The following is a 12076-nucleotide window of genomic DNA, read 5'->3' as shown; positions in this document are numbered from 1 at the left end:
ATAAAAAGATGTTTTTATTGTACAAAACGGACATTTTATTTCAACCAGGAAAAAGATAATCTAATCAAAGTCTAAAAGACATATATTTTTATTAAACAAATCGAAATTTTTAAATTTGTATCACAAAATCTATTTCAAGAATCGATTTTTCGAGTTGAGAAAAGATCGATTCAGAATCGTACTCTCGAACAACTCGAACATTCCTGGCGCGTAGTATCGAAGTATCGACGCGCCACGCGCCTGCGGACAGTGCGGACGCGGTTTTTCACCGTTTGAAACAGTTCGGGGAGGGGGATCAGGGGGGTTGAAAATCGCGCGAATACCACACACACGTGCGACATGTTCGGGTCGACGACGCTTCGGAGAGCCGTGTTGCTCGTCGTCCTCGTCGCCACGTTCCACGCCGCGACGGTCTCCGCGACGCACCGACTGAACGTGCCCCGCATCCTGTTGCCCGTGTTCAACAACTTCGCGGTGAATTTCACGCTGGAGGTGACGGACGGCAGTTGCTACAAATGGTGACTATATATACTTCTTTTTCTGTTCCGTTCCTCGCACCGCGTGGTCGCGCGAGCTGGCGCGAATCACGCTGCGTCGCTAATCACGCGGAATCGCTCTCGTCTCCGTGGAGCGTGAATTTTCCGTCGCGCGGCACGTTGCCGGTCGCACCATAACCTCATCGCGGCCATCCGCGGTCCCCGCATCCTTTCCTTTGCGGCAGCAATGACGTAGTAATTACCCGCGAATTGAAGATTGTTCACGCGGCGCGTGATGCAGCGCGATCTTTCGTTTTAAGACAGAACGGGCGGATATATTTGCGGAATTGTTTAATATTCAAGTAATACTTGAGTATTCAGGTACTCTTAAATTACAGCTTTAATTATGTCTGCGTACAGTAAATTTCGCGTTGTAGGGAAATTCTTTTGAAATATTTGATTTTTCCGGTTTTTTTTTCTATGATCTCCGTTCTCCACAGGTCGACCTCACGGTTAGACATCATCCAGCTGATCCCCATAAATGAGAACTTCGACAGGACATGTTCGCCAGCGATATTGATTCAAACCATAACGAGAGAACTGACGAGAAATACCGTGATCGTTTTGGCAGAAGATATCAATACCGGCCACTTTCTGCGATGCGACGTTATAGTGGACGCAATTTTCTCACTGAATCTCATTACCACCACGAGAGAATTGTATATCGAGGATATACCTGAAGCGTTCGAGGTACGGGCGTACGATGAGCACGGAAACGAGTTTACGACTCTGGCGGGCATTGAATTCGTGTGGACTATCGGCGACGCCGACAAACACGTGTCGTCCGACGGCAAATTCGCGAGTAACGTGTTACGTTTCATGACCTACGAGGAGTCGCAGTACGAAAGACCCGTTAGTATAGCCACGTTGGACAGCGTCGGCAAAAGGGGTCACATTATTCTCATACAAGGTGTCAGGACCGGCACGGCTAAGGTATCCGTTAGACTGCCACATTCGGAGTACAAGTATGTCCCATCTATAGAGCTGGAGCTGGTCGTCATCGCCAATTTGATCATCATTCCACCAGAGATAACGATAATGGCACAGGACAGCTTTAGATACAAGATAATGCACACTCGTCAGGGTCGCCTGGAGGAGATCAGCCTGCCTTTGAGTCAGTATTACTTGGAGGCCGAGAATCCCGATATCCTGGAGATCGATAACGACCACGATTTCGCCTACGGGCGTACATTGGGACGTACGAAGGTGTTTCTACACGACAAGAATGTCCGCGAGGAGTATCCGGTTGTTCTACCATCCGCCATAGTTAACGTACACGAAGTCGCGTACATCTCCCTTTCTGTTTTGCCGAACAGAAACTGGGGATTGGTGTTGGGTCACGCTCACGAGATCGTCGTTGAACTCTACGACAGCAAAGATCATAAATTCCACATTGGAGAAGGCGTGGAAGTGTCCATGAAGATGGACGAGCAATATCTGGAGCCCAAGTCGATTACGCAAAATGGCACTTATGCCGTCGTGATACCGATCACTTGCGGGACGACGATCGTGGAGGCAACGCTACGCGGTATAATCGATGAACGTGGCAAAAGGATTACCTTCGAGCCTCAGCTCTCCACTAGGGTCGAACTCACGACACACACCCCGGTGAAGGTTCAACCTCGCGTCTTGGCTGTTCCATGGGACGTCGTGAACAAATCCAGGTGAGCATAGAGGAATTGTTAATACGCCAAAAGAATTAATATAGATTTCTTTTATCGCTACTTTCTATCACTGTATTCCAGATTCGACATAATGTTGAAGGCGAGCGGGGGAGATGGGTCGTACGTTTGGTCCAGCAGACAACCGTCGATACTGGCCGTCTCGCAGAACGGCGGTATCAGAATTCTGTCAGCAGGTACGGCGGAGGTAGTCGTCACAATGGCGAGAAATCAATATAACAGAGACACAGCGAAGATACACGTATTGTCGCCTGTAAAGCTGAAAATTGTCGACTATAACATGGAGGCGGCCATAGGAGAACCCATTCATTTGCACGTCGCGTTATTTGGGATACTGCTCAACGGATCCGACGCCAAAGAAATACCTTTCAGCGATTGCAAGGATCTCGATTTCGAGGTGCATATCCCGGACGTGAACTTCGTGCGGAGTTACGATAAGAACGTTCAACCGATCGGCGTTGCGTGCGCCGTAATAACCGTGACAAATTATCGCTACGTCGGGACGTCCGACGTAACCGTTGCCTACAACGCGAACAACAACGATGTGATCGATCATTATTTGACAGATAACGTCACCGTGTCGGCATACGAACCACTCACGGCGATACACCCCGGGAGCAAGGAAACGTTACTTGCTGTGGGATCCTCGAGGTACGTGGTGTTCAGGGGCGGACCGCTGCCATGGACGAACAAGTCCCAAGATTACTCACGGGAGATACAACTGTCGAACGAGGAGATCGCCGAGGTGGCTGAATACGAGGACACGTTGAGCGGACCCTTCGACAGAACCGTGTTCAAGGTGATCTGCAAGGCGTTGGGCAAAACCGCGCTGACGTACACGGTGTCGAACGTGCCTCTGTTCTCGAACTGTCGGCACACTCACGCGTCGGAAACGATCGAGATTGTCTGCGGCAAGCCCAGGTACATTTACCTGCAGCCGGAATTCAAAGGGGCACACGACAAAAATTGTCCGATCGGTCAGAACACGGACAAGATAATCGCGCACAGCGATAAGCGTCTGAAGATCGCTGTAATCGTCAAGGACGAGGACGGTAGGCGGTTCGACAATATCACGAGCTTGAACATCGAGTGGAATCTGAAGCCGTCGGGCAGCGGCACCGTAGAAATCCAGTCCAGCACGATGGAGGAGACTTGGACGGACATGGACGTGATTCTGCCGAAGAGTCACTATCAAAATATCATCTTCAAGAAGCATCACGGCGTTCTCACGATATTCGCGACTGTGACCGGCTACCAGAAGCTTGTTCTAAATAGACTGAAACTCACGCCGGAGTGGCCACCGTTTCCCGTCGAGAATGAAAGAGGTGGAGTGGAGACGCCGCTGATAGAAGCCTCCATAGAGGCAACTCTGGTGAACGACACCGTCATCAGTCCCAGTAAATTGATAATTCTGAACGATTCGAGCATGAAGTCGTACTTGCAGGTCAGCCAAGGCTCCGGTTACTACGAGTTCATTCTCAGTTCGAAAGATATAGCGGATATTCGATACATGGACACGACGAGGACGATCAGCGTGACGCCGAAGAAGCCGGGTGAGCTTCATATAGCACTGATGGATCTCTGCCTACCCTCGAAGTTGGCGGAGGTGCACGTGGAGGTTCAACAACTCGCGGCGATCGAGGTGGACACCGTAGATAAGATTGAAAAGGGGAAATGCGTGACAGCCGCGTTGAGACTCTACGACACGAACGATCATGTTGTGAAACTGCCGTCTCTTGGCGCGCTAGAATTCCACGCTGAGATCGACAACGAGCATATCGAGATCAAGCAGTTGCCCGCAACCGAACAAGACATCGCGCCCTACGAGCGAATCCTGTACAAAATTCACGGCTTGTCTGAGGGCGAAAGTCAGCTGACGTTCGTGAAGACAGGTGACCGTGAGATACGCAGCGAGCCGGTCACCGTGCAGGTGTTCGTCCCGCTGCGGGTGCAGCCGAGGAATCTGACGATACTGATCGGCACCATTTATCAGATGCAGACCGTCGGCGGTCCGCCTAACGCCGAGATCGAATTCATGACGGAGAGCGGCGATATCCTGCGCGTCGATCGCAACGGGATTCTCGAGGGGAAGTCGGCGGGCTGGACCGGGATTCACGTGCGCGCCGTTGGTCTCGACGCCAAAGGCAACAAGGTGGTCTACTCGGAGGATCGCGCCGATATATACGTGCTGCATCTCGAGGGAGTGAAGATCTCGACCCCGGTGAACAGGGTGAGAGCAGGCGCGACGTTTCCCCTCTGGGCATTCGGTATCCCCGATTATCTGACGCCCCTCATCATCGGCTCCATGCAGTTGCAGCTGAGTTTCGCGTGGTCGTCGAGCGATCCTGGTCTGTTGACTTTACACAACATGTACGAGGGCACCGGCATCAACATCAGATACCAGAATCAGGTGTCGCTGAGAGCCAGGGCTGTGAGCCCAGGTGTGGCGACGATCTACTTGAACGCCACCGTGCCCTGTAACATGCTGTCCAGTTACAGCAAGAACGACATCATATATACCACGTTCGTGAAGATCGAGATCTTCGAGGAGCTGCGCCTGACCGAGCCGCCATCGTCGGGAAACTCGATATCGACGCTACTGATGTCACCGAATTCCGTTCTACGGCTGCAAACCAATCGCGACCGGCACGGCACGACGACCTACAGAATCTTATCGGGCACGCACGGCGACGAATTCGAGGACCCGCGCGCCTTGACGCCCGCCGCGAAGGCCGTGACCGTGGAGAAGAACGGAATCGTGCGATCCGGTGAGAATTACGGTCAGACGATTATCTCCGTTACGAATACGGAAGCGTACAACTTGAGGCAATCGTTGACGGTGGTCGTCGAGGTCAAGCCTATTCATTACATGATGCTCTCCCTGAAATCCAAACTGCGCATACGGAACGGCGAGGAGCTGAACATGTTACCGAAGGGAATGGAGCTGGATTACATCGTTGAATATTACGACAATGTAGGAAACAAATTCCACGCTGCCGAGACGAACGTTAAGGCCATGCTGAATCGCGCCGATCTAGCGTCGTTCACCGCGGGCGCGGGTAACGTCATTACCGCCAGGTTCCTGGAAAATGGCGAGCTGGTCATCAAGACCTTCAACGAGAAACATCCCAATGGAATGTTCGACTACGTTCACATGATGATCGGCGATATTATATTTCCCACGAAGACCACCCTGACGATTGGCGATATAATATGCTTCTCCATGCCGCTTCTCTCGTCCGACGGTGATCCGGGATACTGGCAGTCCTCCGCGCCCGAGATATTGTCGGTGGATCCCCTCACGGGTATAGGTCGCGCCCGAAACGTCGGCCACGCAGTTATAAAACACAGTCTCGCGACACACGTGCAGAGTGAGATAGAAGTCAACGTTTTACCAGTCGCACGGGTAATTAATCACTTAACAAAGAAATATAACATATCATAATGTGGCGCGGTATACGTCGTAATAAAGTGATTTTTTTTTCGCACAGGTATCCATCGTTCCTTTGAGAGGAAGAAACATCACCGGCACGGAAATCTTCAGCGTTCCGCTCGTGCTGAAGAGTAAGGACGAGGAGATCAAGGAGAATAACGTGTTGGCTAGAGGCTTAGGCGGTTGTCGGACGTTATCGTCATTTGCATTGAACACGTTTCCCTACGCGTGTAACATCCAGTTCGTCTCGTCGAGTTCGTCGATTGGCGTGAAGGACTTGTTCGTCGTGAAGCCGCGATTCGATATCGTGACAGGTTGGTGCAGTCTTATTATCGCGCACGATGAAAGATAAAGATACGTTTGTTGTAACGATTTTTTCTTTTGTTTATCACAGGCTTTTATTATTGCGACATCATACCAATGAGTTCTCCGACTATAGCCGCCAGTGTGTTGGAAAGCCGTATTCAAATTAGCGTTCAGAGCCGTGACATCGAGTCAGCAGCTCTGGAACTCGCTTATTTGCCACCTGTGTACGTCGACACCAAGGAGATCACGTTTGTCACCACTCAAAGTGTTGGTGGTGTGCTGTCGACATCGTTTGAGGTGTATGGATTGTCGTCGGTGTTACAGTATCTCAATGTGAGTCGTTTGTTTAAGAATCTAAAAAAAAAAATTTTTTTTTAAATCTGATCTGAAAATTTTAGACTTACGCATAAGAAATAACGCAATAAAAATTATTTATTAGGTCTTTTAACTTTATTGAATTATTTATTTTTTATTGGAATTGTGTGATGCTAATAGTTAGTTTATGATATTTGCTAAACGTTAATATTCTTTTTGTATATTTCTTTTTAAATTTTATGAAATATAATACTATTTACATTTTTTTCTATCAGATCGCTGTACCGGATGGTGTGGCCGTCACTTGGCAATACGTCTCCAAATCTACAATACAGTACAGATTGCGTTTAATGCATAATCAGGACGAAATTCAGGGACAAAAAATGTTCATTTCTAACGATTTGACCAAGCAAAACATATCTGTAAGTAAGCTGTATGGGGGTTTTAAACGCATTTACTTGCCGGACGTTATAGCGATAGTCATTAAATGATATCACGCGTTTCTTTCCAGCTTCACATACGCGTGGCAAGATACAGTCAATTCATCCCTATGTCCGGAGTACAATGGGTGAATTACATGTATTTCCACAGATACACGCTGGGAACATTCGCTGTTATTGTGATCACCATCTTTTATGGTAAGACGAAAGTCAAATTTTTTTAATAAAATAAGTTTACGTTATTTTCAGTATTACTAATGAAAGTTGTGGATTTTTCAGTCTGGAAACACAAAGTGGCAGCTGTTGATTTAACAGTCAGGAATAGAGGTATTTTTGGTACGTACCATTCTTTTTTGTTTCCCCCGTTTTGATATTTTATTCATTGACATTAATTTTATGATGTTTGTCGTACGACGTTTTTCTCAATATAGCATTTGTGATATTAATGATGGTTTTTTTTTACAGCTGACAAATCTCCGCCGATGATAAGGAAAACGATCTGTACTCCGTGTACAACTACTCCGACTACTCCCACGACTCCCAGCCCGCGAACTCCGCCGTTAAGGCCGTTCTCGGCGTTCGAATCGTCTGTTTACGGTGACCCGCGTAGTTTCGGCACACCGTATATCAGGAGGAGAGATATATGTTAGAAAAAGATATGTTAGGAGAGTTAAAATCGAGTACAGAGCAGCTCGGAATTGTTGACAAAGATTCGTTAGAAAATAACGTCCGTTCCCCTATCCACAATAAGAAACATTATTTAAATTTAAGATGCTCAGTTTCATGAGAAAAATTTAGTTTTGTCGACGTAAAGCGACTAATACGGATAACGACTGATGCTTTCATTAAAAATGATTCATTATAAATTAGTATAATAATAATTACAGAATTGTGCCTTAAAGGGGTCAAAATTATCATCCGTTCTTTTTATGTATGGAAACAGGTCTATTTCTTGGAAAAAAAAAACAAGCTCAGTTTTTGTGAAACGTTTGTATTTTCGCTTGACGTGACACACATATATGACATTATTGTACATATTTATATGACTTTGTGACAATTGTGTGTGCGTGTGCGTGTAAAGAATGATTATAACAGTCTGTTAACATTGCCATGATCCATGATTCTTCGTGTATCATCTTCATTTTAATAACGATATAGTTCCTAGTCATAAAACTATATATTTTTGTTTACATAAATAAAACGGCAGCCAACTTATTGTTCGATATACACGATATATTATCGTATATTATCACAGAAAGAAAACCTTATTTTTTTATATTTTGTGAAGCTGTGATATATACACGTTTGTAGGACATATGTATAGCGTAGCAATTTTTCAAGTTGTATTCTAAGTTAAGTATAGGAGTGCTTAGAAGAATAAGAATATCTAGAGTTACTCGCTTATCAAATAAAGATCCGGTATAAAGTCCGAACATAATATAATGATTTTTGAGAAGAAAAGATATTTCACCGTAAAACAAAAAGTCCCAATATAATTGGGTAAACAAACCATTTCCATTCTTTGGACGATGGAAATTCAGATAGCAAGAAGTTGAATTCTTAAATAAATAAAGTGCAACATGATGTTTATAAATAGTGTCACGTTTATTACAAAAGTAGATGTAAGTAGTAGAACAGTCGTGTTTCTTACAATGATATAGGAAAATTTATAAAGTGACCTAGAAATTCCTGGAAACGACTCTAACATACAATATACAATCAGTGTTTTTTTGTGTTCTTCAGCAATTTCTCGTATTTACTTTTACTCGAGTACCACAAGGCGAATGGAATGAGCAGGGAAGGTAGAGTCATCACGGCGAACGCGGCCCAATCGATCTATGAAACATAACAAAACAGGATTATAAGGCGATAAAATTTAACTCTATAGTATATACATGGATTTATCTAATTTTAAACTAAGACTTTAGGGAATAATTATTGTAATTTTGTTATAAAGGAAACGATATAGAATAATTATAATCTTACTCGAAAAGGAAAAAATAAGATTAAATATTGTGTTATAAATTAAAAAAATAAAAACAAGTAGTACAGTTATAATATGTACATACTGTAATATACAAGACTGTAAAATACTATGCAGTCAGCATAGTATTTAGTTTCACATTATAATCCACATAAGCGATTAAGTTTCTTTCTAAAGTTTGTATAATTATAAGGCTACCTATCTCGCGGCGATGTCTTGTAACTCTTTTACAACATCTTAATACGATCGTTACACAAGTACATATGTTCATACTTACCACGTGAGATGAAAACTGTTTGTCGTAGTCCCTGTATGCCACGATGAGCCCCTCGCCAGGTTCGCTGCTCACAGCCACCTGTAGCCGGGGAGCATCTTCCTTGCGGCGATAGAGAACCTCGGCCGAAGTGAAGTTGAAATATCCAAACTTACGCGGCCTCACAACCACGGTGTGGCTCACGTTGGTGTACGGTGGCACGCGATCGATCCTAGCGTTTAACTCGCCGCTCACGTGAGTGAAGTGATCCGGATGGAACGAATTGTCTGTGATCTCGACCTCCAATGCTGCGACGTTGCCGGTGTTGTAAATAGTGTACTGCAAATTTTGTTTTCGTTGCATTAGTAATATTTTTTAATAAATGCAGACTGCGCCAAGTAAAAAATAATATTTCGTAGAAAACATTTGTAGAAATAGAGGTCAGTAAAGGAACGCTTCAATGTAATTACTATGTACAGATGTCAAAAACTTGAAATATAGGCGAAATCTTCCTTTCTCGTTACCTTAATAACTATGTCCATATTTTCTACCAGGTATTTATTGAGTATCTGTTTGGACACTAATAATCTAGCAGCCTCTTCCTCCTCCTCTGCGTACACAGCTACGCACAGCGCAGCGAACGCCGCAAGCAAGATGTGCCACTTCATACTGCAAGATAAAAGACTTCATTAGTTACTTTGTCATCAATTTTCGCTGCGAAACACTGTTTACGCGTGTGAATTCACCGACGTCAGTCGCGTAGTTCGCACATCGCAATACTTTATGTCAACCTTATGTAAATTTATTTACGCGTCTCGACGATTCTGCCGTTAAGCGCAATTCTGACAGATACGTGTAAAAGTAACCAAGTGAATTGTACGAAATTTCCAGAACATATTTCAGAGATTACTAAACACGAAACACGATCGTCTCGCGCGCTGGAACAGCTGTTAACGTCTCGTTTTCTGGAGCAGAAGTTCGTGAACGCGTGCCAGCAAGCACAAATCGGTCAGTTCCGCGGGAAAAATCGTCGGGTCTCGTTGAAATAGAAAAAAACGTACGTGAAAGTAAAACTCACATTTTTTTCTCCGTGCGGACGTTCGACGGCCGGTGATTACTGTCGTCAAACGATGTCTCCAAACGCGCGAAACGTCTCTCGTGTCAGCTGCTCTCAGTGCCGGACGCGGGCGCACCATACGACGGCGTGCGAGCCACCGGGACGGGAGACACTCGCGAGCTCTCGCGAGAGCAGTGCCAACGGCGCCTCGTCCGCTGCCACGTTTCCGACACGGGATGATAGGTCCGCATACACATCGTTATTTCCGGTACGCGCTGCAAGCGCGCGAAGATGGCGGCGCGGCGGTGGCGCGCGTCGTTTGCAATTTTATACATTTTAAAACATTCAACAACGCTGGAATATTTTATTACGCATTTATTACGGTAAGTTGCCAGCGTCATAAGGAAAATCACAGGTTTGCGCGATTTTGCTCAGACGCGCTTTGCTATCTGGGAAAACGAGTGCCGAATGCCGAAAAATTGAACAAAAAAATATGCTAGCTATATAACTAATAAATCCGGATTGTAAAGAGTTTTCAGTATCGACTGCGAGAGATAAAACGGAATTTTATTGTTACAACAAAAAAGTAGATGCCGATCATTTGTTGATCATGCGTCTCCTTCGATTCACAAACGATAATAAAATTAATAAAATTATCGCTGCGTAAGTGTAAAAAGTGCAAGTGCGGAAGTATAAAGTGCCGAAGGAGTCGCTACACGTTGACGATCAGCTGATCGTGACAGTCGCCCAATTGTTAACTGTGATGAATGAACGCGAGTGATTCCGTCGCTTCGATTTTAGGTTCGAATTTAGAAGAATCTTGGCAAGAGGGAAAGATAAAAAAAACGCGGAGCAGCGCATCCCGAAAGGAACGGATGTTTATTTTTAGAGGAGTACCACACCGCGACCTGTGACGACCCTGATATGTTTCACGTGACGCGGGTCAAGGCGCGGTATTGTTAGAGGGTTAATATTTACATCTCTCGAGATGTCGAACTGACGCTCCGCGTGATATATTTATAACTGCAGACTTTTGATCGCCCGATGCGATAAATCTGGTAAGCGATGGCCGCCAAAGTGTATCAACCCGATCAGGAGCTGGAAACGAAAGTTAAAAAAGGTTAGTCTGTCTTGACAACTTTCCTAATTCCCTTTCCGTCTCTCCTCTTTCGTTAACGTTGATACGTGACGAAAAAAAATATGAATATTGATCCACGCGACGACAAATCTCGTTGTTGCAGCGACGGAGCGGATATCGGAGAACATGCACATCGTCGCGAACGAGCCGTCGCTCGCGTTTTACAGGCTGCAGGAACACGTGAGGAAGGCGCTGCCGCCGATGGTGGAGAAGCGCGTGGAGGTGCTGGCGCTGCAGCAACAGCTGCTGGGCAGGTGCTACGACGTGGAGTACGCGGTCAGCGCGATCCGTACGATGCACGGCGCCGGGAAGAGCTTCGAGAATACCCTGGAGTTCATCAAGAACGCGATATTCTTCAAGCAGCAGCTCAAGTACGAGGAGCAGAGGCGGCACAAGAAGGACGGCAGCCGGGACTCCGTCTACAAGAGGCTGTCGGCGCACATCCCGACGTTGGACCACCTGCCGGACGAGATATCCGACGTGGTGCGGGAAACGGCGAACCGCGTCGAGTCGATGATGAATCACGCCCGACACTCGGGCGAGACGCAACGATCGGCCGCCACGCACAATTAGAAGGGACGGGGCGGAGGGACGCTCGGTTTTTCTGTGATAACAGCTCGCTCGTCCGCGAGTTTTGTACGTGTAGATTGCGACGCCGCGTATATAATATTATTGATATAATAAACATGACATAAACATTTATACTTTTGTTCTTTTGTTCGTTACAGGTATCATTATTTATTATTGTAAGGCAGTGTGCGCCTCTAGTCTTACGGCTAAAGTTACGTTTTTATCAATTCTTTTTCTTTATGTTACATTTACATTTCGATAAATATACGTTTCAATAGTGGCTCGAATTCGTATTGCATTTCAAATGACATTACTGACAACTGACGACTCCTTTTAATTGCAAAACGTTTTTGTCATTTTGA

General features: G+C 45.8%; 3 protein-coding genes across 3 annotated transcripts; 2 read left to right on the top strand and 1 right to left on the bottom strand.

The window, feature by feature from the left end:
* The first annotated feature begins 300 nt into the window (after positions 1 to 300).
* On the top strand, positions 301 to 8145 carry LOC112455077 (nuclear pore membrane glycoprotein 210-like). The gene is made up of 9 exons (XM_025016778.1): positions 301 to 518; positions 977 to 2200; positions 2282 to 5624; positions 5710 to 5965; positions 6046 to 6290; positions 6548 to 6694; positions 6784 to 6910; positions 6992 to 7048; positions 7178 to 8145. Exons 1-9 carry the CDS (start codon positions 340 to 342, stop codon positions 7360 to 7362), a joined length of 5763 nt encoding a protein of 1920 aa, XP_024872546.1. The 5' UTR covers positions 301 to 339; the 3' UTR covers positions 7363 to 8145.
* Positions 8146 to 8301: 156 nt separating this feature from the next.
* On the bottom strand, positions 8302 to 10068 carry LOC112455078 (translocon-associated protein subunit beta-like). Its single transcript, XM_025016779.1, has 4 exons — positions 10028 to 10068; positions 9474 to 9618; positions 8974 to 9288; positions 8302 to 8548 (listed from the first exon to the last, which is right to left on the bottom strand). The coding sequence occupies exons 2-4, from the start codon at positions 9615 to 9617 to the stop codon at positions 8432 to 8434; spliced, it is 576 nt and encodes a 191-aa protein (XP_024872547.1). The 5' UTR covers position 9618; positions 10028 to 10068; the 3' UTR covers positions 8302 to 8431.
* Positions 10069 to 10535: 467 nt separating this feature from the next.
* LOC112455079 (BLOC-1-related complex subunit 8 homolog) lies at positions 10536 to 11846 on the top strand. Its single transcript, XM_025016780.1, has 2 exons — positions 10536 to 11126; positions 11248 to 11846. Exons 1-2 carry the CDS (start codon positions 11072 to 11074, stop codon positions 11715 to 11717), a joined length of 525 nt encoding a protein of 174 aa, XP_024872548.1. The 5' UTR covers positions 10536 to 11071; the 3' UTR covers positions 11718 to 11846.
* Positions 11847 to 12076: the final 230 nt, after the last annotated feature.

This window comes from Temnothorax curvispinosus, unplaced genomic scaffold (assembly GCF_003070985.1).
Source record: "Temnothorax curvispinosus isolate PA1 unplaced genomic scaffold, ASM307098v1 QBEX01005797.1, whole genome shotgun sequence".
Lineage (NCBI taxonomy): Eukaryota > Metazoa > Arthropoda > Insecta > Hymenoptera > Formicidae > Temnothorax > Temnothorax curvispinosus.
The sequence above is the reverse complement of the archived record's forward strand: the minus strand, read 5'-3'. Positions and strand labels throughout refer to the sequence as shown.

What these genes read in the sequence shown, in the direction of transcription:
- LOC112455077 (XM_025016778.1), top strand. Translation starts at nt 340, where the DNA reads ATGTTCGGGTCGACGACGCTTCGGAGAGCCGTGTTGCTCGTCGTCCTC. An exon ending in GCGATTCGATATCGTGACAG is followed by an intron (nt 5,966 to 6,045) that starts GTTGGTGCAGTC and finishes TGTTTATCACAG; the next exon opens with GCTTTTATTATTGCGACATC. An exon ending in CGGTGTTACAGTATCTCAAT is followed by an intron (nt 6,291 to 6,547) that starts GTGAGTCGTTTG and finishes TTTTTCTATCAG; the next exon opens with ATCGCTGTACCGGATGGTGT.
- LOC112455079 (XM_025016780.1), top strand. Translation starts at nt 11,072, where the DNA reads ATGGCCGCCAAAGTGTATCAACCCGATCAGGAGCTGGAAACGAAAGTT. An exon ending in GGAAACGAAAGTTAAAAAAG is followed by an intron (nt 11,127 to 11,247) that starts GTTAGTCTGTCT and finishes TCGTTGTTGCAG; the next exon opens with CGACGGAGCGGATATCGGAG.
- LOC112455078 (XM_025016779.1), bottom strand. Translation starts at nt 9,617, where the DNA reads ATGAAGTGGCACATCTTGCTTGCGGCGTTCGCTGCGCTGTGCGTAGCT. An exon ending in ATATGGACATAGTTATTAAG is followed by an intron (nt 9,289 to 9,473) that starts GTAACGAGAAAG and finishes CAAAATTTGCAG; the next exon opens with TACACTATTTACAACACCGG. An exon ending in AACAGTTTTCATCTCACGTG is followed by an intron (nt 8,549 to 8,973) that starts GTAAGTATGAAC and finishes TATGTTTCATAG; the next exon opens with ATCGATTGGGCCGCGTTCGC.